This window comes from Argopecten irradians, unplaced genomic scaffold (genome assembly GCF_041381155.1).
Source record: "Argopecten irradians isolate NY unplaced genomic scaffold, Ai_NY scaffold_0409, whole genome shotgun sequence".
NCBI classification, from domain to species: domain Eukaryota; kingdom Metazoa; phylum Mollusca; class Bivalvia; order Pectinida; family Pectinidae; genus Argopecten; species Argopecten irradians.
Genome location: NW_027187876.1, coordinates 20381 through 46643, shown reverse-complemented (window position 1 = coordinate 46643; position 26263 = coordinate 20381). Strand labels below are relative to the sequence as shown.

At 34.0% G+C, this 26263-nt stretch overlaps 1 protein-coding gene, 1 long non-coding RNA gene and 1 pseudogene across 2 annotated transcripts; 2 read left to right on the top strand and 1 right to left on the bottom strand.

The window, feature by feature from the left end:
* The first annotated feature begins 817 nt into the window (after positions 1-817).
* LOC138312648 (uncharacterized) lies at positions 818-3311 on the top strand. The gene is made up of 3 exons (XR_011207010.1): positions 818-905; positions 2214-2403; positions 3181-3311. It is a non-coding gene; the product is annotated as an uncharacterized lncRNA (long non-coding RNA).
* A 1689-nt stretch (positions 3312-5000) lies between these two features.
* LOC138312647 (circumsporozoite protein-like) lies at positions 5001-8330 on the top strand. Its single transcript, XM_069253439.1, has 2 exons — positions 5001-5645; positions 7347-8330. Exons 1-2 carry the CDS (start codon positions 5151-5153, stop codon positions 7485-7487), a joined length of 636 nt encoding a protein of 211 aa, XP_069109540.1. The 5' UTR covers positions 5001-5150; the 3' UTR covers positions 7488-8330.
* A 5534-nt stretch (positions 8331-13864) lies between these two features.
* On the bottom strand, positions 13865-15502 carry LOC138312649 (uncharacterized; annotated as a pseudogene).
* Positions 15503-26263: the final 10761 nt, after the last annotated feature.

The following is a 26263-nucleotide window of genomic DNA, read 5'->3' as shown; positions in this document are numbered from 1 at the left end:
GAATTTTGTTACTGCTATTTCTCAGAAAGATCTGAAAGGATCTGTCTGCAACTTAATATGTAGGCCTTACTTCTGTATATTGTATTTTGGGACTGATCTGTCAACAAGATGACAGGCAGCCATCATGGATTTTGATAACATTTGAAGTATGTTACCGCTATTTCTCAGAAAGGATATAGCTGCAATTTTATATGCAGGCTCCCCATGGATCCTATTTGTACATATTGTATTTTGGGAATGATTGTGGATTCAAGACCTCTCTGGGATCTCTTGTTTGATGCATATCTAGTGATGATCAATATAACTTTTAAAGCATGCACTGTTAGCATATGTGGTAGTTAAAAGAAATAAATAAAACAATCATTCCATTTATTAACCTATTACAATAATTGAATTCAGACTAAGTCTTTGGTTAAAATTATTTTCTTGGGTCAATGATTATCAATTTGTTAAGGTCCAAATGATGTTATACCCTCTAGTAGAAAACCTCCTATGCCCTTAATGTCATTATTTTAGATCCATCAAGGCAATATAACACTATATGGACTGAATCAAAGTCCATATTCTTTATATTGGATATGTGATTTTGCCAAAAGGAGTATCTGATTAGCATGTTAATTTACAAGAAGAACAATGACCAAAAGCAAGCCTGCATCCTGAAGAACTCAACATTTGGGCATTGATTGAGTTCACAAATGGAATATTGACTCTGTGTTATTATTATTCTATGAGAATAGTAGAAAATCAGCATATATTCTAATATTATCCAAAAGCTATCATTGCATAATACCTTTTATATAAATGTTCCTTATTTTTCAGCTACCTGTACCAGTCCATCTTCAAATGAAAATCTATTGGATTTAGTTAAGAAGATTCGAAACAAAAGGACGAGCCTGAATACGCAGGTAGTTAGATGTCAGATAGTTTGAAAATCACAATAAATCATTCTATTAAATCAGTTATAAAATTGTAATGTTTACAACCAACTATTAAAAATTCATTAGTTAAAACTGGTAATTGCATGGGTACATTCTTATTCTTATTATTAGTTCTACTGCTTCTTCACATGGATTATAATGATTCAAATGCTATTTTTCACTTGCTTACTTTGACATAAAACTGTCCAGTAAATGTCTAATGTGGTAAAAAATATGTTATTTTAGTCAAAATCTGATCATTTCTTTCAAAATAATTCATTATATACATGTATAATATTCAGAGTTTATATGACAATTTTGATAACACGCCCTTTATCAGGTCAAGACCATGATCCGCAGGCCCAAGGGCTGATATCAGGTCAAGATCTGATAAAGGTGCAATAACAAAATTGTCATATCACAACCATTTTATCACACAATTATGTCATGGTGCGGCTTTCGTCGTCAGTCCGTCTGTCAACATTTCCTTTAAATTCATTACTAGTCATACTTATTTATGATAGAGTTTTACAAGGCTTTTAACCAAATTTGGTCAGAAACATCCTTGGGGGAAGGGAATCCGAGTTCGTATAAATTTTGGCTCTGACCCCTGAGGGGCAGGAGGGGTGGGCCCAATAGGGAAAACAGAGATAAACTCTTTTAAATCGCTAATAAGTCATAAAGTTCTGCATGAATTGTAACCAAATTTGGCCAGAAACATCCTTGGGGGAAGGGGAATAGAGTTTGTATAATGTTTGGCTGTGATCCCCCGGGAGCAGGTGGGGTGGGTCCCCAATAGGGAAATAGAGGTAAATCCTTTAAATCGCTATTAGTCTTAAAGTTTATGCATGGAATTATGAACCAAAAACCAGGTGAGCAATACAGGCCCTCTGGGCCTGACTTGTTGAGCATTATTTGCTCAATTTTTCATAGGAATTGATTCAAACATGGTTATAATCATAACCAGAGATAGCATTTTAATATACCATTAATATCCTTATTTGTCTTGTCTGACACCAAGGGGCCTAAGGGATGGGGCTAGACGGGGTCAAAATGACTGAAATTTTGAAAATCTTCTTTTAAATTTGCATTATTGCATATATGTGAAAAGAAAAAAAAATACAATTTTGTGGCCATTTTGGCACTATATAAAAAGATTTGCTCACATATAGTCCTAACCAACTTCAAGAGCCGGATGGGTGCAAGGGTCCAATATATAGCGTTTACACTTTCTTAAATTCTGTAACCGAACTCAGGTGACTGTTAAGGCCTATGAGTCTCTTGTTTTATTTACAGAGTAGAACCACTATTTCACAAGCAAAAGAGAGAACGTGTAAGATAAACATTGGATGGATGGCATTTCATAACAATAGATACACCCAAGTTCAGGCAATGTCAGGAGGTGGGACCAGAACAGTAGATTTCCCCCTCACTGCTGATTACAACAGCATAATGGAAAAAGCTAAAGAATTGTTTTTTCCAAATGGTAAGATCAAAATATCTAGGTAAATGGATTTTTTTAGTTGAAGTTTGGTTTCACGGTGACAAACTGAAAAAGGATTGATTTGAATGAAATGTTATGTAACGTTAGTTATGAAATATATGGTACATATAATACACAGTGGGAATTGAGTTTTGGGAAGATAGGTAACTAAGCTTTTTCACTTGTTAAAAAACAAACTTATTGATAAATGAATTGTTATTGGATTGCGAGTAACCTGTCTTTGATATGCCTCTTTATTTTAACCAATTATACAACGGAGTGAAGTAAATGTACTCCTATAGAAGGTGAAATTATTTCAATAAGATTTGCTAGCATAGATATCCACACATCAAAAATGTGTGTTTGTTATATATGGAAGAGTTAACTGTTATGTTCCTTGTTTGGGCTGTAGTCCTCTACCAAAATTCCTGTTACATCATACATGTAGATCTGTATGAAATATCACATTTCGAGATATTAAACTACTAAATTATTTAGGTTTATGCTTCTTTACGCAATACTTCTTAATTGATTGTTCTCTTCACAGCTTTCAGCACGAAGGATTTGGGGTTGTATTGCTGTGCAACTGATAAGTCAAGGTTAAGGTTACTGTAAATCTGTAAAGCTTTTTGGGTTCAGCAAGGCATTGGGCCAGGTATTGTTTATGATGTGATTATTGAATAATCAACACAAGAATTTTCCATCTATATATAAGCTATAAATAAGATTCCATCAATATATATTTATTGTTTGGCTATAAAAAATTCTTCTGCTTTATAGGTACTTCCAAGAAAGGCACGTGGGGGGAGTTTTTCCCATTGCTTGGGTGATTTTAAACAAAACCTGATACCTTCAGCCATGTTTCTACTAAAGGACTACGTAAGGCTGAATTGTCTAACAACCAAGCCAAGACTCTACCTTATGTCAAAGCCAAAAGGTGAGTTTGTAACTGTTAATTATGAATCTTTTTTTGGTTCACAAGTAAATTCATGCATTTCAAATGTCTAAAACAAATTCACATGACTCAGTGAAAATCGTCATATGCGCCATCCGTCGTCTGTAAACTTATGAAGTAAGACCAGTGGGATTAAGCTGAAATTCACTTAAAATGAACCTGACATTATCCCAACCAAGTCATGTGTATTTGTTATTTTTAGGTTAGTAAGAAATCCAAGATGGCCACCACAGCTGCCATCTTAAAAAACACATTTTGAACTTCTTCTCAAGTTTTGCAAATGCAATTTGGCTGAAAGTTGCCTGAAATGATTCTGACATGATCTTGACCAAGCGTTGTTATTTTTCGAGTTGCCCAGTAAGAAATTCAAGATGGCCACCACAGCTGCCATCTTGAAAAAACACATTTTGAACATCTTCTAAAGTTACACATTTGCGATATAGCTGAAACTTGCCAGAAAATATCTGACATGGTCATGACCAAGTGTTGCTACTTACCTGGTCAATCTGAAAACCAAAATGGCCACTATGACCGCCATATTGAAAACACATTTTGAACTTCATAAGTTTATACCAGTGCAATTTAGCTGAAACTTACCTGAAATTATCCTGACTTGGTCCTGAAGAAGTGCTATATTTTTGGTTGATCTGAAATCCAAGATGTGGACAACCTTCAATCCTTTCTGATAAATAGATGTAACAAACTTTAAATATTAAAAGGCAAGATGGCTGCCATCTTGAAAATACATTTTGGACTACTTCTCAAATCCAAGATGGGAGCCAAAGTCCGCATCTTGAAAAAACTGCATTTAATTCTTTTTCTATTCAACTGATGCCATTCCTTCTATTCGTAAACAATTATGTTGATGCCAATTCTCAGAAAATGCTAAAGGGAACTAACTTCATGTATACGTTCCCCTGGGTATTTCGTGGTGCATATTGTATTTTGGGACTGATTTGAGTGGGATATCCAACATACATTCATTCATTTAGGATTTTGATAGTTGAAGAGTACTGCTATTGCTCAGAAATTGTCAAAGGGATCTGTCTTAAGACAAGATTGCTGACATATGACCATCTTGGATTTTGACAGTGAAGGGAAAGAAGGAAATGAAGAGAAGTTCCCTCTTTGCTTTGACCAACATAGATAATTTGATGGTGGGTGCCAAGATCCCTCTGTGATATCTTGATTTTAATGCTCTTGCCCAAAAATTGCATATAGATATTTCTCAAACATTCTCAAATATCATCTTGGTCATCAAAGGTTTGCAAAGTGCTTTTTATGAATGATCAGGAAACAATATGGCTGATAAACCAGCAGGGATTTCTCTGACGCAAGTTGTCTGCGTCTTTGATGTTTAAAATAACAAGCAACAATTAGCATTTTGATATAATTCAAAAGAAGTCTTTGGCATTTCTGATATATCAGTAAACCATAAGGTTCTTTCAAAAACTAAGTCATGAATAATCTACAAAAGGCAACTTATGCAACTTTGTTTCAAATCATAATTATGGATGTAAATAAGTTCTTAATATTGATGATATTTCGTATTACCTGGTGCAGGTGAGCAATACAACCCCTATGGGATTCTTGTTATATACATGTAATCACAACATAACATACTGGATAGATTCATTGAGATGATAATTTCTTTAGATTTGGACTCTTTTGTTTCTTTCAGGAGGAGGAGGAGGACTGGGAGCTCCCAGACCTAGACCTTAATGTCCCAAGTCCCAATGTAAGCTTGATAAGTGTACCATCATCACCTGAACTACCAGATTTGTTACATGTAAACATGGATGATCTAGAGATTCCTGTGGATGTATGGGATATTAATGTCAATGCTGGTATAGCTGTCACTAATGCTACAAATGCTACTGTTGGTACAAATGCTACAAACGCTACTGCTGGTACAGATGCTACAAATGCTACTACTGGTACAGATGCTACAAACGCTACTGCTGGTACAGATGCTACAAACGCTACTGCTGGTACAGATGCTACAAATGCTACTGCTGGTACAGATGCTACAAATGCTACTACTGGTACAGATGCTACAAACGCTACTGCTGGTACAGATGCTACAAACGCTACTGCTGGTACAGATGCTACAAACGCTACTGCTGGTACAGATGCTACAAACGCTACTGCTGGTACAGATGCTACAAACGCTACTGCTGGTACAGATGCTAAAAACGCTACTGCTGGTACAGATGCTACTGCTGGCGAAATGGATGTCACTGTTTGTGATACAGATCATTCCTATGTTTCACCACATAGTTCACCAGTGGTAATTATAAGTTTATATTATTAGTCTGTCACACTATGTCTGCTTTTGATAGCACATGTAATTACGAGTAATTTTCACCTTAAAACTATCTTATTATGGTGATAATACATAGTACCCAAATATGCAATTTTGGGTCACCTGAAACAAAGTCTCAAGTAACCTATTCTGATCGCCTTTTGTCCGTCGTCGTGCGATTTGTCTCGTGTGTCGGTAAACAATTTACATTTTTTACTTCTCAAAAACCTCTGAAGAAAATTCAATGAAATTTTGCACAAATCTTCTTAGGCATAAGGCCAATCAAAATTAAGAATTATGTGTGCCCTACGCCCCAGGGGGTTGCGGGAGGGGCAAAAAAGGATATAATTAACTGAAATTATTTGTTTATTCACAGATGTGCTAGAATCAAATACTCTTTATAGATAGAGGTGTTTTAAGGCCCTTTACCAAAATGGTGAATTTCATAGCCCTGGGGTATCAGATTTTTCACTGGGGAGGGGGTCAAATTTACTCTTGTTCATATCGTATTGAGCATTTTTTGAGCATTATTTATTCAATTTCCATACAAAATGATTCAAACTTAATTAAAATTATTTGCTAGAGATGGCATTTTAAAATCATAGTAAAAATGTCCAGGCCGGACCCATGGGTCTGAGGGGCAGGGTCAAAAGGGGCCAAAATGACAAAAGTGTTCAAACAATCTTTGGAATCAAATACTCTATGCAGCTTAGCATTATTTGCTCAATTTTCCATAGGAAATGAATCAAACTAGTTATAATTATTATCCTGAGATAACATTTTAATATACCTTTAGTATACAATTGGTCTCGGCTGACCCGATTTAATTTTTGTTTTTTAATATTTTTAGCACCCAATCTGATGATGGTGGGCTATTCAAATCGCCTTTCGTAAGTGGTCCGTGGTCCGTCCGTCTTTCCGTCTGTCCGTTAACAATTCTTGTTATCGCTATTTCTCAAAAAGTACTGAAGGAATCTTTTTCAAATTTTATAGATAGGTTCCCCTAGAGCCCTAGTTGTGCATAATTGCATTTTAAGACCGATTGGTCAACAAGTTGGCCGCCAGTCAGCCATCTTGGATTTTGATAGTTAAAGTTTGTTACCACTATTTCTCAGAAAGTACTGAATTAAGGTATCTGTCTCAAATTTCATTTGTAGGTTCCCCTAGGACATTTGTTGTGCATATTGCATTTTGGGACCAATCGGTCAACAAGATGGCCGACCGGACGCCATCTTGGATTTTAATATTTTAAAGTTTGTTACTGCTATATATTTCAGAAAGTACTGAAAAGATCTGTCCCAAATTGCATATGTAGTATGCAGTTAAAAATTTGAAAAGCAGAGAAAATATCCCTCTTTCCATTTTCAACATAGATCATTCTTTGGTGGGCGCCAATGCAAGATCCCTCTGGGATCTCTTGTAATTCCATCACAAGGATATATACTATATTTATTTTTCTACATATATGTACAAAAATATATATATATATATATATATAGGTGACAGTGCCAACTATAATTTTGACTTTAATGTACTGTAAGGTCTTCTCCACGAATTTAAGTGCCAATGAAATTGTAAAAGTTTATAATCCACGAAAATTTTGCCCAAAGAAAATAAATGATTCATTATAGAGGTTTGCATAGTAATATGTACACAATAATCATGAATTTGTCATTCATTTTTCAGATTGTGAATATGCCAAAGATTCCAACCTACCAAATTTGTGCCGACAGATACTGTGATTCATTCTTGAGCTGCGGTCACATCATATGCTATGTGTGTGCAATAGAACTTGATGAAAGAGATAAAAAAATGCCATATTTGTAGAAATCCATTTACAACAATATCCAAATTATACTACTAAAATGAAGGTCCCCCCCCCAAGATTGGATCATAATGGTATTGTTCTTCATTGTTAATCGACCAAGCATTCACCCATTGAGAAACTGTTCCATCATCCATGAAAACAAGAAGAATATTGCCTACAAATTTTGGATCTGAAACCTGCTTTTTATTGATTGTTCTCTGACAATGAATATTTTAATCTGTTTCTCTACAGGAAGTTTGAAGGATTAGATGTGCCATCATCATTATGTCTTTCAGATCTAAATTAGCTGATAGATATGCATGAGTATACATTGATGCAGCTTTGTTTATGCATGGATGCACAAAGTATTTCCAGTTCAACTTAAGTATTACGCAAGTGAAGTTTAAGTGTTTAACATGGATGTCATTAAGAATAGATTTAAGCCAAGTTCAATATACGTAGTAACACCTCAATTTATATCTTTTGTGAAAAACATATCACCACATTATATCCACTTCTTCAAAATTTGAAAAAAAAAATTACTTTTGAAATTATGCTCAGTGACCTTTAATGCTGCCATGGTCAAGAAAATTAAAAAATCACCAGAGACTCAACTATGGATTTGAGGGGGAGGACTTTGCATTTTCCTTTTGGAGGGGAAGTTAATTGTATGTAGTTTAACTCATTCCTGCCTGAAATTTCTTAATGGATTAAGAAGAGCCTAAATGTGTCTTCAACAGTGAACGAGTTAAGTAATTAAGGAAATTAAACTTTGGAGAATATCATTTTCAGTTTCCAATTGGGAATCACCCAAAGTTGGCACAAATTAATGTGGATGGATGAACAGGGCCAAAAATTAAAGTGACAGATATTTCAAACTTAATCTAAGTCAAAGTTATTTGGAATCTCATACTGCTCGTGATTTTAAGGGTATTTAGATAGTTGATCAAAATTATGTATATGTGTTACCATTTTCTCCTAAATAGGAGGTCAATATTGCTGCTTTTATATTAGATATAGTTGGAAGACACAACTTTTTGGCTTTACAGTTTGTAAATATACATAAATCACTAGTCATAAACAAGAAGGTTTACAATTTTACTTTTGTGTTTTGCACTGTTGGACCTCTATTAGCTGATGACTGGGGCTAAACCGAAATTGAAGATCAAATAGGTTTTTTAAAAAATGTTCTTTTCCAATTAAAGTCTAATAAAAACATAAAGAAAAAACTTCACTATCTCTCACAATTTCAAAAATCATTTCTAAATTTAGCTATATCCCAAGATATTGCTTTCAGAAACATTACACGATTCAGGTGACCATTTTAGTCCCTGGGTCTGTTAGGTATCGCTATATCCCCTTAATATAAGCATAAAACAAATACATTTTTCTGTAGCTGGAGAGATATGCAAATAATATTCATATATTTTTCATATGGTTCTAAAAAGTGTGCATAAGACCTTACAGTTACAAGTGTAAGACTTTTGATGCAGTTGAATGTTGTAAAATTGCTGCTCCACCTTCATTCTTTTAATTTTCTTTTTTTTTTAAGAACAAAAAATGTACATTTTATCATGTATCTTGTTGTCTTCACTTTTTTGTGAGCTATAGATTCTGAAGTCTTTGAAATTTGATTCAATGAACATATTTCCTCTTGTTAAGCATTTCTGATCAAAATTATAAGTACATTGTATCTATATGTACAGAGTTTACAATAAATTAATCAAACATGCAATTCTCAACTAGTCCAGTTCACTGCTAAATTAACTTCTTTGTGACACAATTAATACTCAGTTACTAGTTTATTGCCTAGCTAGAAGCTACAACTTTTTTCTACACAGCAAAGCAAAAAGTTAATTCCACATATAAATTGAAATGTTGTCTAGGTCAAAGCTGCTGACACAGAATGTTAGGGACATAGATAAAAAGGTAAAAATCAAAAACTTCTTAAGTCATCACTCCATGAATTTTAGTAGAAACCTTTGCAGTTTGATGATTAAGAAGACAAGCTAGCCTACTTATTTCACAAGTCGCATCTTTTCTCCTCTTCAGAATGGCTGTCGAGTATTTCCTTGTTTTAGAGTAACTAAATTTTTAAATTTTGATTTTGTATATTAGATATCTTTAATATGGACTCAAATGCAAAATTTAATTTGGAACACCACTGTGTATCATAATCATAGCCATTGTGTGTAAATTGCTGCCATAATTATTAAAGTGCCTTAATTCACTCCAGACATATATGTTTTACTGGAAACAGCCCTAATTAGTTTTTGAAATATGATAATATTTTTATTTGCAAGTATAAAATATGCTAAAGCAGCGTATGCAATATACAATGTACCCATATAATACATTACTTGTATAACCATTCATCTCAATTTTTTCTATTTCATTATTGTGCTATAAAACTAGTACCTTTCTTTTATGTTATTTTGTTTGAGAAATACTCCTCTTTATTTCTTAATCAGTGCATGCTGCAGTGACTATACTTGTGTAGGTAACACAGTATTAAGCATTATCTAAGCAGTGTTTAATTATCAAAAAAGTATATAATTAGTCCCATGTTGGAAACGGAGGGTGGGGGTAAGATGATATAGTGTATAACAATACAAAAACTATGTTACTATTGTCTATCATTTGACCTGAATCCTTAATTTCAAAAAAGTTGGTATGATTCTATTGGACACACTTCAGGAGATTTAATTTCATCAATTTAGCTTGTTATGTTTTCCATTACTTGAACATTTTACGAATACATGTTTAAGATGCTATGTACTAATACTGTATCAAGCCTATAGCTATACTACTCTAATCAGAAGGTGGGCTTTTCAAATCGTCTTTCCTCCATAGTCTGTCCTTCCATTTGTCCATCTATTCCTAAATAATTATTGTCTTTATTTCACAGAAAAAAGAATGAAGGGGTCTCAAGTTTCATAGGTATAGGCCCACTTTGGGCTTTAGTTGTGCAAACTGCATTTTTGGAAGAAGATTTTGATGGCTTACAGACAGCCATCTTGGATTTAGATACATGTAGTTAAAGTCTGTTACCACTGTCTCTCAGAAAGTACTGAAGGGATGACTTTTCATATTAAGTTCCCTTTAAGCCCATGTTAAGCATATTGAGTATTTGGACCAATCCAACAACAAAATTGTTGACCGGCAGTCATATTGGATTTGGAAATTGAAGTTTGTTATTACTTTTTTGTTTTATGTCTTTTTTTATAACACACAAAGGCATAATAATCATTACATTTTTGTTAAATAATTTGATTTTATGATATGTACTACAATGTATCTTTATCTCATTTTGGATTTAATTAAATTTTGATATTGGCTATTATTCAGAGTTTAGCTTGTATTTTAAGTCAACTGACCTGGTTAACGTTTGCTTGTTAGTCCCTTGGCGATGAAACCTCGTAATTATATCCGGACTATAGTGTTTGTTGTTGTCTGTCCGTCTGTCTGGCTAGATGTTGGTTTCCATAATTCCAAATTTCACAGGAGTTTTAAAATTGAAATTAGTATCACTCCCAGGGTACTTACCCTTTGTAAATAAGGTTTGCAGCTTTTAAACATCACAGTTGTTACCATTTGCACTGAATAACTTTAAGTAAATGCTCATTATGTTCAATAAAACCTTTTCACATAGGAAAATGCTTGCTTTTTTTTGCACTTTTTGGCTCCCCAAACAAGTCAAAAATTTCAAATCAATTATATTTAAAACTTAAATTGTTGAATTCAAGTAATGATATAATTGGCATGTCAGTTTTGTATCATTGCAGCTGTAGCTAAAGTTTCTATGGTTACCGGTCATCCTAAAATACATTAATTAATGAACAAGAGGCCCATTGGCCTTAAACGGTCACCTGATATTTAATACAAATAGTTACGTATTAATTTACTAGCCAACTGATGTCTTTTGTTTGCGAAATAGGAACATACATCTAATAGGTCTACATACAAAAAGTTTCATTAAGCTTGGTGCATATTTACTAACATTACCATGTTCACAAGGTTCAATAATTATTATTGCAAAGGGCAATAACTCTGTAAATAATTTGGAGTTGTGAATCAAGCTTAATTTTTAACTTGTCCGAAATCTTTCCAATGTTAGTCTACACACAGTTTCATTAAGCTTGGTAACATTTTTACTCAAGTTATCATTTTCACAAGATTCAATAATTATAATTGCAAAGGGCAATAACTGTAAGTTACAATCTAATCAATTTTCAAACTTATCCGAGATCTTCCAATTTTAGTGTAAATACAAAGTTTCGTGAAGCTGTGTTGCATATTTATTCAAGTTACCGTATTCACAAGGTCCAATAATAATTATTAGTGCAAAGGGCAATAACTCTGTAAATAATTTGAGTTGTGAATCAAGCTTAATTTTTAACTTGTCCGAAATCTTTCCAATGTTAGTCTACACACAGTTTCATTAAGCTTGGTACATTTTTACTCAAGTTATCATTTTCACAAGATTCAATAATTATAAATTGCAAAGGGCAATAACTTGTAAGTTACAATCTAATCAATTTTCAAACTTATCCGAGATCTTCCAATTTTAGTGTAAATACAAAGTTTCGTGAAGCTGTGTGCATATTTATTCAAGTTACCGTATTCACAAGGTCCAATAATAATTATTAGTGCAAAAGGGCAATAACTCCGTCAATTATTGTCGAATCAAGCTGATTTTCGGACTCGTCTGAGATATTTCTAATGTTAGTTCACATACATCATTCAGTTCGGTTCATATTTACTCAAGTTATCGTATCAACAAGGTTCAATAATTATTATTGCAAAGGACAACAACTCCGTAAGTTTCGAACTTGTCCAAGATCTTTCCAATGTTAGTCTACATACAAAGTTTCATTAAGCTCAGTTTATATTTACTAAAGTTATCACGTTCACAAGGTCCAATTTTAATTATTAGTGCAAAGGGCAATAACACCGTAAATTACAGTTGAATCAAGCTGATTTTCGAACTCGTTCGAGATCTTTCCAATGTTAGTCTACACAAAAAGTTTCATTAAGCTCGGTTTACATTCACACTCAAGTTATCGCGTTCACAAGGAAACGTTCACGAACGACGCACAACGGACGACGACGGACAAAAGACTATTGCAAATAAATAATAAAAAAAAAAAAATAAAAAAAAAATGTGAAATTTTGTCCAATATTGGCTCATTTTTTGTATGTTTTTTATGTCATGGTGACTTCGTCCGTCGTCCGTCCATTCGTTGTCTGTCACATTTCCTTTAGATCGCTACTAGTCATTTTACTGAGTTATGCATGGAATCGTAAACCAAATTTGGCTTACCTCGAAAACAACATCCTTGGGGAGAAGGGAAAACATAGTTAGATAAATAAATTTTGGCTTTGAACCCCATGATGCATGAAAGAGATTGGGAGGGTTAGATCGACCCAAATATGGAGAATTAGAGGTAAACAATGAATATGTATTCGAGAAACATTAATTGGCATTACAAACCAGGTGAGGCGATACAGGCCCTCTGGGCCTCTTGTTCTTCAACAAAATTGATATTTATATGTTCCACGTGGTCTCTGGTAATACCTGTTAGTTTTGGCTTGGATTTGAAGAACATTAAAGAACTTTAAATTGAGATGCCTGACCATGACCCATCTTTATTTGACAACAAAGGCATATTACCGTAGTATGCATGTACAATATCTTTTTGAGAAGTACTACAACTAGATAATGCTGTAATATACCTGCAGGCCTTTTCATCGGGTTCATAAAAGTTCTTAAAGGAATGAATACCATATCAGGCCATTGTAAATATAACTCGAAGTCATTCAAGTCATTTTTTCACCATTTCCCCCTTATTTCCAGCATATGCTACAGGCCAAATATAATGTTTCTAGCTTGCTGAGATGATGGGCTATACCAAGCTCGTTCAAATGAATGATCTTGACTTAATTTATACATAACGTAAGGTGAAATCTTTGAACAGCTTTTTGTCAATTGTCAATAACTATAAAAAGATGTCCCAATACAAAAGGTATTTTAAAGTCTTCTGGTTATTGACAAAAAGTTGTTAATATAATGTTCTGTCTATTTGATCCCACGTGACTTTGAAGAAAGATCAAGGTCATTCATTTAAATAAACTTGGTAGCCTTTTTATCCCAGCAAGCTGCAAACCTAATATCCGTCAGTACCCAGTGCCTTTCAGTATTTAGAAGTTGTTTTAATGAAATATGTTTACAGACGTTGGACGGCACATAGGCAGACAACACACAGCCGACTGTACACAATGAAGGATGAAGCCTAAATGAGTATATATAAAGGTCTTCCTGGCCCTTTGTGTCAGATGACCTATAAAGTACACAACAATTAATCAAATGATCAAAACTAAATTTACTATCCTTTTTGTAAGATTATAAAAAAATCATCTGTTAAATACAGCTTGATTAGTTTTCGACATTTTTTTTTAACAGCACTTGCTATTATTATACATTCATGCATAGGTCCAATGTGGCTTTCTCGTTTAAATCTTGTTTATGATAAATTTAAATACATTCTTTTTTTCTCTCTCTCTTAATTCTTAAAAATTATCATGGTCATTTAGAATGGATTCCTGTGAGAATTTGGACAATAAATGTATAATCTGGAATGTGTTTCACTCAATTTCATCAACAAAAAGAATTATGTTGCAGAAAAGTTCTAGTGCTTCATTCCTTGACCTTGGAGGATAGTGCAATCCATGTCTTTGAATCCCCTGATTGGCCACAACCTGAAATTCATCACAGACACCATTTGCTGTTGGAGTGTGGCAATACTCTTGTACGATGCCATCAATATTTCCTGGTAGCGCCAATTTGTAATCTTTCGTAGCAAATACTTCTGGTTGGTAGTAGAGAACATCTGGCTTTCCAAATGGTCCATCTGCATTTCTACTTGGTCTGATTCTATGCTCATTCCAGTGACGCACTACATCTTCCAAATCCTTGCTAACAAGCTGTAAGAAACAATTATCGAACACATTGAAGGTGAACTTCATCAGTTGTGTCCAAAATACCATACTCTGTCATAGATTTGAACAAATCCATCCATGATTGGCCACACATTGAACGAAGATTTCTCCAGAACCTTTCAATTCGTGTATTTCTGAGAGAAGAGCCATACATAAAACTGGAGAGACCTTGAAAGGGATCAGTGTGGTTCCAACGAAGGGCGTACTGCAGATCACGTACAATTGAGTTCTCTGTTCCTTTGTCGGCATAAACAATAAAGGGAACGCCATTTAATCTTGCGGACATAATCCATGTAAAAATGTGCAATATATTCCGGTTTTTTGTTTGAACTGCATGCCTTTAGCCAGACCACTCGTCTTGAAAATCCATCAACAGCTGCATGAATGGAAATTCCATAAGGTTTCAGTTTATCCCAGCCATCAATGTGGATAGCAAAGTTTGGTCCTTTGTTGAGATAGTGACGGCGCCGAAAAACATGACGACTGCGGGCACGACAACACCTTCAGCATCCAGTACTGATAGAGCAAGTCTTACTGTTTCTGATGAAGCGTTGATGTCATGATCAGTTAATAAGCGTCTCCTCATTGCCCTTGTAGTATTACTCTAACTATGTCTTTTAATGATGATTCATTATTTCGTCTGTGTAAGTTCATCCTCCTAAGTATACCGATGGACCTGTCTTTCACTAACTGCTGTGGCATGACGAACAGCCATAAATCCAATAATTTCCTTTATTGTATAGCCAGAGTGATAGTATATTGCTATCAAGTCATCCCTATTCAAAATGGCACCATCATTAACCACCAGGTTATCAAAGGAATGAGCACCTACATACTGAGTTCCATTCATCTTTCCTGCAAAAAAAATGAAAGATTTATTCAAAGAGATATACTTTTTAACACATCAAAAAGAGTAGACAATGTTACATACCAGTGATGTATTTCTGATTATAATAGGCACCATCTACATTTTGTATACATAGAGTATAGGCTTAGACTTTTATTATATGTATAGTATCTATGTGCTATGATCATGGTTATGCTTACAGTATAACTGATTAGCCAATCTAATTAAAATTGATATAATTACTTTAATCAAGGATTTATCAGTGACTTATAAACCCTTGCTCTAATAAAATTGAACTATGAAACTGTAAGAGGATGGCTGTACTAATACTAAACGCTTCCTCTTCTTAAGTGTCTGCAGGCTTGTTCTTGAAAAAAAATCATGGTCACAGGAAATTTGCAAGTTGGCCGGACAAATTATGGCAACTAAAATTTTGACTAACGGAAACCTGCATGCCTATCCCAACATAATCCCCAAACATTACTGTCAAGTTTCATTGAAATTGATCTAAGTAGTTTAGGTGGAGTTGTTGAGACAAATTTTGAAATCCTGTTTATAGTGACCTGGTTACCATGGCAACCAAAATTTCGACAAACAGAACCTGCATGCACATCCTGACATGGTCCTCAAATACTATTGCCAAAGTTTCATTGAAAATGACCCAGAAGTGTAAGAGAAGTTGTTCAGACAAAATTAACCTGCATTTAGTGACCAGGTTACCCATGGCCAGTGTTTTTTTTCTTATTATTTTCAACAGCCCATGCCTGTTTCAATTGGGAAAATAACTCGGAATTTGGAAGAAATTGGGAAAAATTTTCAGCGGGTGTAAATGAATATTTCAACAAACTCTACTTGATCCCCTGTTTAAATGGTATGGGCCCAAACATGCTTTGACTTGCATCTTGCCCAAAATTGATATGTACATTGCCCCCAAAAATAACCTATTATTCGTTGTAAATTCCGCAGTTTGTGTAACATAAATTATATAGACATTAGGTTTATATTGAAATCAAGCAAAACTTGAGTGCAAATTTCAAAAGAATACGCTATATGATGACGCACAATGTCAAGATACATATAATCACAGATATATTTTAGTTGAAAAATACACTATAATTAGAAGAAAAATAAAAAACAATGAATCTTAAACAGACTGATTAATTGTTAAGTTAATTTTTATCAAAGAGTAAAGTTTAGATTATGTGTATATCCACTTCATTCCATTTTTTCCTAAATTGTGAATTCCGGACAACGGATTCCCGTGCTAAATATCAAATTGAGCTGGTCCCAGGTCTGGCACATACTGATATACTGCATGGATATAGATATTCCTGCAGGGATGGCTATGTACATTGTACTCGTAAACTCCTAGCATACAGGTCTAGGATCGAATTGTCATGGCCACCCGGCCTAGCCTAGGGCTCTTTTCTCCCTTCTCCCTCTTTCCCCACCCCATGTTAACTATATATATAATATGGTAATACAGCCTTTAACAAGCATGATGAGTATCAGTTCAGGCATCAGCAGGTAAGGTATACCTTATTTTCGTTCACCAATGATCCATCCATATAGGTTGCAATACAATTGCGACCGAGCCTGTGACAGCCTCTGTACATTATAATCTGATGTAGGTACAGTAAAGTTCATTTTGTGAATTTACAAATTGTTGCTAATCCCAAATTATTTGTTTAAGTAATGAAGACTATTTTTCCACATTTTAGGAATGAAAAATCTATTACAAATTATTAACACAAAAGTCACTGAAATTTGATCAGTTTTTATTGGGAAAATTTGATTTCAAAATTGGGAAAATATGGCATTTTTTGGCTAGGGGAAACAGCCGAAGTTCGGCTGTAGATTCGACCAAAAAAAATCACTGATGGCAACTAAAATTTCGACAATAAAGATCATTAAACGTGATTAGCATTTATCATCTTTATATGAACAAACTAAGTTATGCTTTAAAAATAAATGTTGACGACCATTTTATTGATATTTAAACCAGAGACTTGATCCCTGTTTAAATGTATATTTCTACACATGTATGACATCATGTTTGAAAAATATTTTGATTGATATTGGTATTTTAATTTTGATTTATTCGTTGTATTGTCAGTTTGTGCAACATAAATTATATAAACATTAGGTTTATATTGAAATAAAGCAAAAGTTGTGTGCAAATTTCAAAAGATACGCTTTAGTGATGACGCACATTGTCAAGAGACATTTTAATCATAGATTTATTTTAGTGTAAAATACACTTTAACACACGCCAAATGTACTATTTTTATCTTAAACAGATTGATTAATTGTTAATTTTATTTTCAAAGAGTAAATTTAGATTATGGTATCAATGTACTTCATTCCATTATTACATGTATGTATATTATGTACATGTAGTTGGATACATACAAAATTGAACTGGTACAAAGGTCTGTCACATACTGATATACTGCATGGGAATACAGATATTCCTGCATAAATGGCTTATGTACATGTACTGTAAAATCTAGGCATACAGGTCTAGATCTTTTGTCATGGCCACCAGGCCTAGCCTAGGGCTCTTTTCTCCCTTCTCCCTCTTTCCCCACCCCACCAACTATATATATATATGGTGACACCTTATCTGAGATGATGATCAGTCAGGCATCACAGGTAAGGTATACTTATTTTCTTTAACCCAATGAGTCCATGCCAGTATAACATTCAATACAATTGATAGCATGCTGTGACAGCCTCTGTACCTGTATAATCTGATTAGTACAGTAAAGTCTACCAGTCTACTTGACCTCATGTCTCATATTTCAAATAATAATAGTAATAACAAACCTATTTGTTATCAAAGTGAGATTATTCTTTCAATTGAAAATGATTGTTATATTTTTTTTCTCAAAATGAAGATAATGTATACACAATGTTTTGTGTCTGGTTTAGGAGATGAAAAGGTGTTTATTAAATTATATGTATTATGGTTAAATTTATATCAAGTCCCTACATACATATTTTTTATATAAGTCCCTACATACATATTTTTTATATATTAAATTAGGACGTCAAGCTCCTTGTTGTGTCCAACATTTTGCTAAATAAATATATATTAAGGATGTACTCCTTTGAGAAGTCAAAATTTTCTTGTATTAAACTTTTTTCTCATATAGATTTTTGGAAATAGGAGTTCATACCATGAAAGAAAATGAAAGAAAAAACATATGTCCGTGTGCTCGTTTTTGAGCTATTGTCACTCAAAGATACCAAAATGACAAAATAGTGGATTTTATAGGAATTTAGCCGTTTTGACTACATACACTAGAATTTAAAGCCATAATTCCCTAATGAGGTGTTTGATATGTACATATGTATGGATGTTTGTAGAATTTATTTTCAAGTAGTCTTCAATGAAAATATACCAGTTATGATTAATAAGAGTCATATTTTTTCTCAAAATAACAACATTTGCTACCCCTACCCCTTAATTTTGAGCTCCAAAATGCACCATTTTCAGCCATTTTTGTCAAATTTAACCCTTTATGGAAAAAGTTATGGTATTAAACTTTTCTCAATAGTTTGCATATCAATAGGGAAAGGGTTGTTCTTTCTAAATCAGGCAGAAAAATGGGGGGTCCGTGTGCTTACTTTTTTGCCCCATTTAAATATTTGTTATTTTTCAATATTTTTGACTAAAAAATAAAAGTGCTCAAATTACCATTAAATGTAGAAATAAAGTGACAAAAGTGTATCATTTCACACATTAATGTTCAATATTTTAATTAAAATGAACCCAGTGAAGATTTACAGCAAAAATTAACTCGATACAGCTGAAAATGTTGACGCGGTGATGATTTAAGTAAAAACAATTTAAGCAAAAAATCGGAAAAAAACGGTGGCTCTACTCAAAGCCAAAAAAGACACAATTTCAAAATGGCCGCCAAATGGGCCATTTCTTAAAATCGCTGTGTAAAAAAATCTACTAAAAATGGAAATGTAATTTTTTCACAAAATTTGCTACAGACCAAATGCTACAGATATTGATAAATCGTATTTGAAAATCTCATAACGTTTTTGATCTATGTGGAAACGAAACTTCAACGGGACTGAAACCACAGAAGAATACATCCTTAATCATTAATTAAAGTTAAATTAATTAAATCAGCCTGATAATAAAACTTTATGAACAAAGAGAAAAGTTTGAAAATATGGCTTATTTATTTAATTATTGATTAAATTTATTTTTGCTAACTTTCTCAAGGACATATATAATTTATACTTATAAAATAATCATTCACTTTCTTTAGATAATTACAGTATTCATTTCATTGATTTTAGAATCTGCAGTATCAAAAAGTAGGTAGCTTCTTAAGAGTAATTCTCAACACTCTAGTATGTGGTATCTTTTTGCAAGGTCAAATATAATCTAGATGAGGCTAAACTATATGTAGACTAGTGTAAAGGTTAAATATAGCTTATATACTCAACTGTAAATATGTTTCTGTCAGGAAATCCTTGATTCTGATGCAGGACTTTGAGAATCGGTTACAGTTGATACTTATGGGAAGCCAACATGACATTTATTCAAAGAGCAATGTTGATCCTTAATTTCAATGCATATATATAAGATATCTGGATTGCGATATATAAGATATCTATGAGATATCTCATATAATATATAAGATATTGTTATAAAACATAACTCTGGGTCTTTTTGTAAAGTTGACAATTTATTCCTGGTTCATGATCGTATAGTGTTCATATTCTTTCTCTCACTGTCACTAGTATATCCAATCTCTCTTGCTATATTCGTTTCATTCTCCGGACTCTCCCTGATGTTCTCTCGGTCCTGTCTCTCTCTGGTCTCTGTCCGGTCTCTCTCTCGTCTCTGTCCAGTCTCTCTCTCCTAACCCCCGCACCTCTATTTATCCCCAAACTTCCTACGATTCTGAGAAGACTCCAGAACCCTTTTACCTTATTTGGGCCCATGTCCAGTATAAACCGCTTGACCAGCGTTTTACCCTTAGGCTCTTTACGTAGGTAACGGTATCTAATTAACAATATATGTGTACTTTTAATTAGCTTCGGACATGTATTGAACCCCATTACTCATAATGACCTCTCGCTATGTGTACTACATCTGTAATGTCTACACCTCCCCTGATGATATATATACTAGTTATAACTTCCCTCTGTATAATTATCTATCAATATATGTTATTACATATTTAAGACCTTTTTGTAACACACCTCCCATACTTAAGGAATATTTGTAGTTATGTTAAATCGACAAATGTTCCCAGACAATTACTTACAAAAAGCTTAATTATTACTCCAATTACTAATATTCAATTAACACCCAGCTTTTTAGGTTCGTAAAACATAGAGTTCCGGAACAACACCCTCTCACCTCTCTTACCACTTCATACGAATTATAAAGCATATCACTTAAAAATCAAACAAATACGCATAACGCCTAGAATTATAACAAGGCGCATAACGCTTATTAATTGCATTGGTTTGCACAGTTCATAACTCCACGTCTATAAAATAATATTTGGTTAGCACAGTTCATAACTTCCACGTCTATAAAATAAATATTTGGTTAGCACAGTTCATAACTTCATAATCCCATGTCTTCAAGTGTTATAATCCACAGGCGGTAGTAATCCACGTATGTTAGTTAATTAATTTAATAAGGTCCACGCATGATATACACATAGTTCACATAGTTCTTGTAATTTATAATCCAGGTTTCACAATGAAGCAGAACGACTTCTATTGTATATAGTCAATAATCCACTGAAGAAATTCACACCACAGCGTCAATAATATAAGGTTCACACGAAGAATTTAATCATATTGGTTCACACGAAGACAAGTTGATTTTGTATATCAATATTGAAGAAATCATAAAGTTATGTCAATCTAATAAAAAGTGTTAATCACTGCTTGAAGGTAGTGATCATTCTTGTATAATAATTGTTGCCACGCGAATCCGCACTGTATTGTACGTTATGGTTACAACGTAATATGTAAAGTTAAATACACAAATTGTCCACAATTACTAAGAACATCATTGTTTACATTGTGGATCGAGTTGGATCCGATATTGGGTTTAATAACCCGCTCATGGGGGATCCTGACACATTTTCTGCGGACGTAGCATTATCATTAATGCTAGCCCCACTATCTGTAGGGACCCGATTACTGGGCGTCCGTGTTGGTGCATTCAAACGTTGGAGCAATTCCAGGGATCGTTGGAATCGGACAGGTTGGAAGGTCGGAGGATCTCTGGTGGGTACTCTAAATCGTAACATGTCCAAATGTTGTTGAGGAGAAGTCGGCGGTGGTGCCGCAAAGCGTAGATGTGCTCTCCTGGCAGCGTCCCAAACTGGCGTGGTTGAAGGTCGTTGAGCAGGAGGTGAACTGTTAAGCATCGTCAATTCCCTCCGGAGAAGTGTAGGTGAAGGCGTAGTGGATGTGTATGTGGTGGACACTGGGACGGAAGTCAAGGGTCGGACAAGTGCAACTGGCCGAGATTTTGTACAATTTTGTAATTTTGCACGGTAATACCATGCGATAGCCGAACATATAATTGAGATAATTGTTATAACTACTGTGGTGAGCACAACTTTCCAAGTAGGCCAGCGATGTCCTAACTGTTGTTTAATTCTACGTCTACCCCTTAATTCACTGATGAGTTGGTTCATTGGAATGTGGTCTATTTCCCGTAATCTTTTAGGTACCTCCAATGGACTAAATTCGGGTAGTTGCTTATGGAAGGGATCCCACAATTTCCCCGTTATGGTTTCATTAAATCTCTTTTAGAACTTAAATGACTAAGTATTACTATAATATTTTATTCTCACACCCCACAAAAACAATTAATAAATACAATAATATACATTATGTCAAAGCTCGAAACCTACTAATTTATCTAACACTCTTAACAGGCCTGCCTTATATTCTTGTTTACTTTGGTATCTATTCTGTCGTTTTCTAACATCTCGTCGTTTTTTAGATTTTCTATGTTTCATATTTACCAAGTCAATAGTCATTTGTTGATCACTACTTGTATAGCTTTTGTCCGTGTGATTGTCATTGTCACTGTCGGTAGCTACGTCTGCCTCAAATCCCTGATCCATCTCAACATCTATGTCGTGTCCTATATCTTTTTCAGAGTCAGATTCTTCTGAATCTGAACTCCTCGTTACATTTTTTAATAATTTTTGATTTCGCTGTCGCTCTTTGAGTCGTTTGGCTAATTCCATTAAGGGGATATCATCCTCATAAGCAGATGTGGTACGTTCTTTACGAGTTCTATTATACAATCTACCTACTAATTGATCATTATCCTCACTATGTTCACTGTTACTACTATCAGATTCAGATGGATTTACTACATATTTTTGCGTCCTTAGTGAACGAGCTCTAGTGTTGTTTTGATTTTGACCTTGAGGTATGTCCCATTCATCTATTTTAGCTAGTCGTAGATGTTCAGCATGAGCTTTAGTTACTGCTCCAGTAAGTTGGTTTCGAATTTTAAATGAAACAGGAGACGTTTGACCAATAATTCTAAAATAAGGTTTCCATTTACTTTCTAATTTATTTCTACGAAGGTGATTTCGATAATAGACTGGATCTCCAACTTCAAATTCTACAGGCTTACTTCGTTTTTCTGCATATTTTTCTTGTTTTCTTTTAGCTTTTTTCATATTTTTATGAACCGTTAAAAAGGCTTTATGCTGTTCTTCCATAGCTATCTTATGAGTTTCTTCACCCATATATTTCCGACGTGGTTGCAATAGGTTATCAAGCGGTAACACTACATCACGGTTATACAATAAGAAGAATGGCGAAAATTTAGATGATTCACTAATATTACATCTAATAGCAGCTAATGTCTGATTTAAATAAACATCCCAGGCAGATGTGTCATTATTTATTTTCTTTGCCAATACATCATGCATAGTTCGATGAAATCTTTCAACCCTAGCATTACTTTGGGGGTGATAGAAAGAGGTTGTTATATGTTTAATATTTAAGTGTTCACAAGTTTCTCTTACCATTCGATTGACAAATTCTGTACCATTATCAGTTACAATAGATGATGGAGTACCAAACCTTGGAATGATGTCATCTATTAACACATGTACTATATTTTGTGCACTTTTATCGGGTAATGGTATAGCCTCAGGCCAACCGCTGTACCAATCAACAATAGTGAGAAGATATTTATTTCCCGATAGAGATTTTGGATATGGGCCAGAAATATCCATACTGATTTTCTCAAACGCGTAATTTGGTATATCTGTTTCTTGAATAGGTGCTCTACGCTTTTGTAAACTCTGTTGTTGACATGTAACACAGGTTGAGACGTAATCATATAATTCTTTATATAATTTTGGCCAAAAGTATTTCTGACGAATAGCGGCATAAGTTTTATCAATACCCATGTGCCCATTACCATCATGATATTGTTTTATAACCTCACTTCTTAGCTGTAACGGAACATACAGACGTGGCTTAACGTCTTCGTCAGCATTTTGCAGATAATAAAGAACATCGTCTATTAACATAAACCTAGTTTGATCCCTAGTACTGGCTTTATTGTTATTAATTTGGTCAATCAATTTAGAGAGTTCAACATCTAATGATTGTTCTACCTTCATATCCATATTAGGTAAGTTTGGTAATTCCTTTTCACTATGTTCCTGATCACTTTCACTATCCCTTCTTGGTTGTAAGTCAAATTTATTGGAATTGAAAACAGCAATTTCATAAGTTTTACCCGAAATATCTGGAAGGACATCTTCATCACCTGTTTGGTCTCCTGTTTTAGGGTGAACTTTATCTGGTGTTCTTGACAATAAGTCTGCACAAGTATTTTCAGTTCCTGGTATATATTCAATTTTACAACGATAGCCTGAAATATTTAATGCCCATAATTGAATTTTACGATTTTGCATTGGAGCTTCTAGTAGATATTTTAAAGGTTTATGGTCGGTTTTGATTACAAAATCTGCCTGATGTAAGTAATGATCTAGTTTTTGTAATGCATAGTGAATTGCATACGCTTCTTTTTCAATAGTTGACCAGCGACATTGTGTTTCACTTAGTTTATGCGACAAAAAGTATATTGGACGCTCATTTTTAACATTTGGAATAGAATCTTCCGTATTGTCCGATCTTTGTGTTAAACATGCTCCTATACACTTATCACTAGCGTCAGTATATAATACGTATGGTTTATTTACGTCTGGATACGCAAGTTGTGGTATGGCAGTTAAACTTTCTTTGAGATACTCAAATGCTTTTTGACATGACGGAGTCCATTTAAATTTTGCCCTTTTTCTTGTTAATGCTATGATAGGTTCAGCAATTTCTGAGAAATTTGGTACAAATCGTCTATAATAACTGACACAACCGATAAATCCTCTAACTTCTCTTACATTAGTGGGTTCACCCATGGATCTAATGGCCTTTACCTTGTCCATTTCTGGTTTAATTCCATTCCTATTAATTACAAAACCCAAATACTTTGTTTCCTCTTTAACAAAATTACATTTCTTCCTTTTTAATTTCAAATTATGTTGTCTCAATCTATCAAAAACTGTTTGAACATCTTTAATGTGGTCTTCAATGGTTTTTGAAAATATTAAAATATCATCCAAATAAGCTATAGCCATGTGATCTAACCCTTCTAGTACTATTGACATTAATTCACTAAAAACTGCTGGAGCTGAAGTTAACCCAAAAGGCATTACAAGAAATTCAAAGAGTCCTCTATGACAAACAAAGGCTGTTTTAGGTCTATCTTTTTCATCTACCAATACTTGCCAATACCCACTTTTAAGGTCTAAACACGTAAAATATTTTGCTTGGTCTAACCTGGCTAAAATATCATCAATTACAGGTAACGCAAATGAAAATGGTTTAGTGATTTTGTTTAATTGCCTGAAATCAACACAAAACCTTTTTGTTCCATCTTTCTTATCAACTATTACTACAGGAAAAGAAAATGGTGATTGTGATCTTTTGATGATTTTAGCATCCAACATTTCATCAATGGCCTTATCGACTATTTCACGTTTGTTTAACGGAGTTCTATACGGTTTCATTTTTATTGGCGGACTATTACCAATATCAATTCTCATTTTTACCGTGTCAGTATGAGTTAAATCTTTATCATGTTCTACAAACAAATCTTCATTTTTCTTTACAAGTTCCTGTATTAGTTTATCATGCATTGACGGATTTTCAGTACTCGTTTCATCTTTTGTCTCTACACTTTTATCTCCTAAGCGACATGATGTTTGATTTATTTCTTTTTCATTTACTGATTCAATTTTTGCGATAATACAACCCTTCTTAAGATGGTATGTTTTATTAGTACTGTTAACTAATAGTAACGGTAGATTACCATGTTTTGATATCTTTGCTATTGAGTGACTTACCATTAGACCTGGTTCTGACCCTATAAAACCTGAAACCACAGGTTTGGTTTGAACTATCCCTACATTATTTCTCATATGGGACTTAACTTTAGTTACACATAAAACAGACGTTTGAGGCTTTACTTTTATACCTTGTTGTAAACGTAATAATGAACTAATATGTATATCCTCCTCTAATGGAACATAGGTACTCCCTATTCTCAATTTCTTGAGGTCAAAATAAAGTCTCACGCCGTGTTCTGTCAGAAAGTCACGACCTAAAAGCAAATTCCTATTCATTTCATTTACAATATGGAAGCATTGTTTCACAGTCACGTCACCTAGCTTAAATGTCAATATAGCACGACCTAATGTGTCCATAGTATTCCCATTTACTGCCTGTAACTTAATACTACTTTTTAAAAGTTTCATTTTTGGCTGCAATAAGTCAAATACTCGTTTATGCATAAGTGATACTTGAGCTCCTGAATCTACAAGTGATCTAAATTTCTGTTTACCAAAAGTT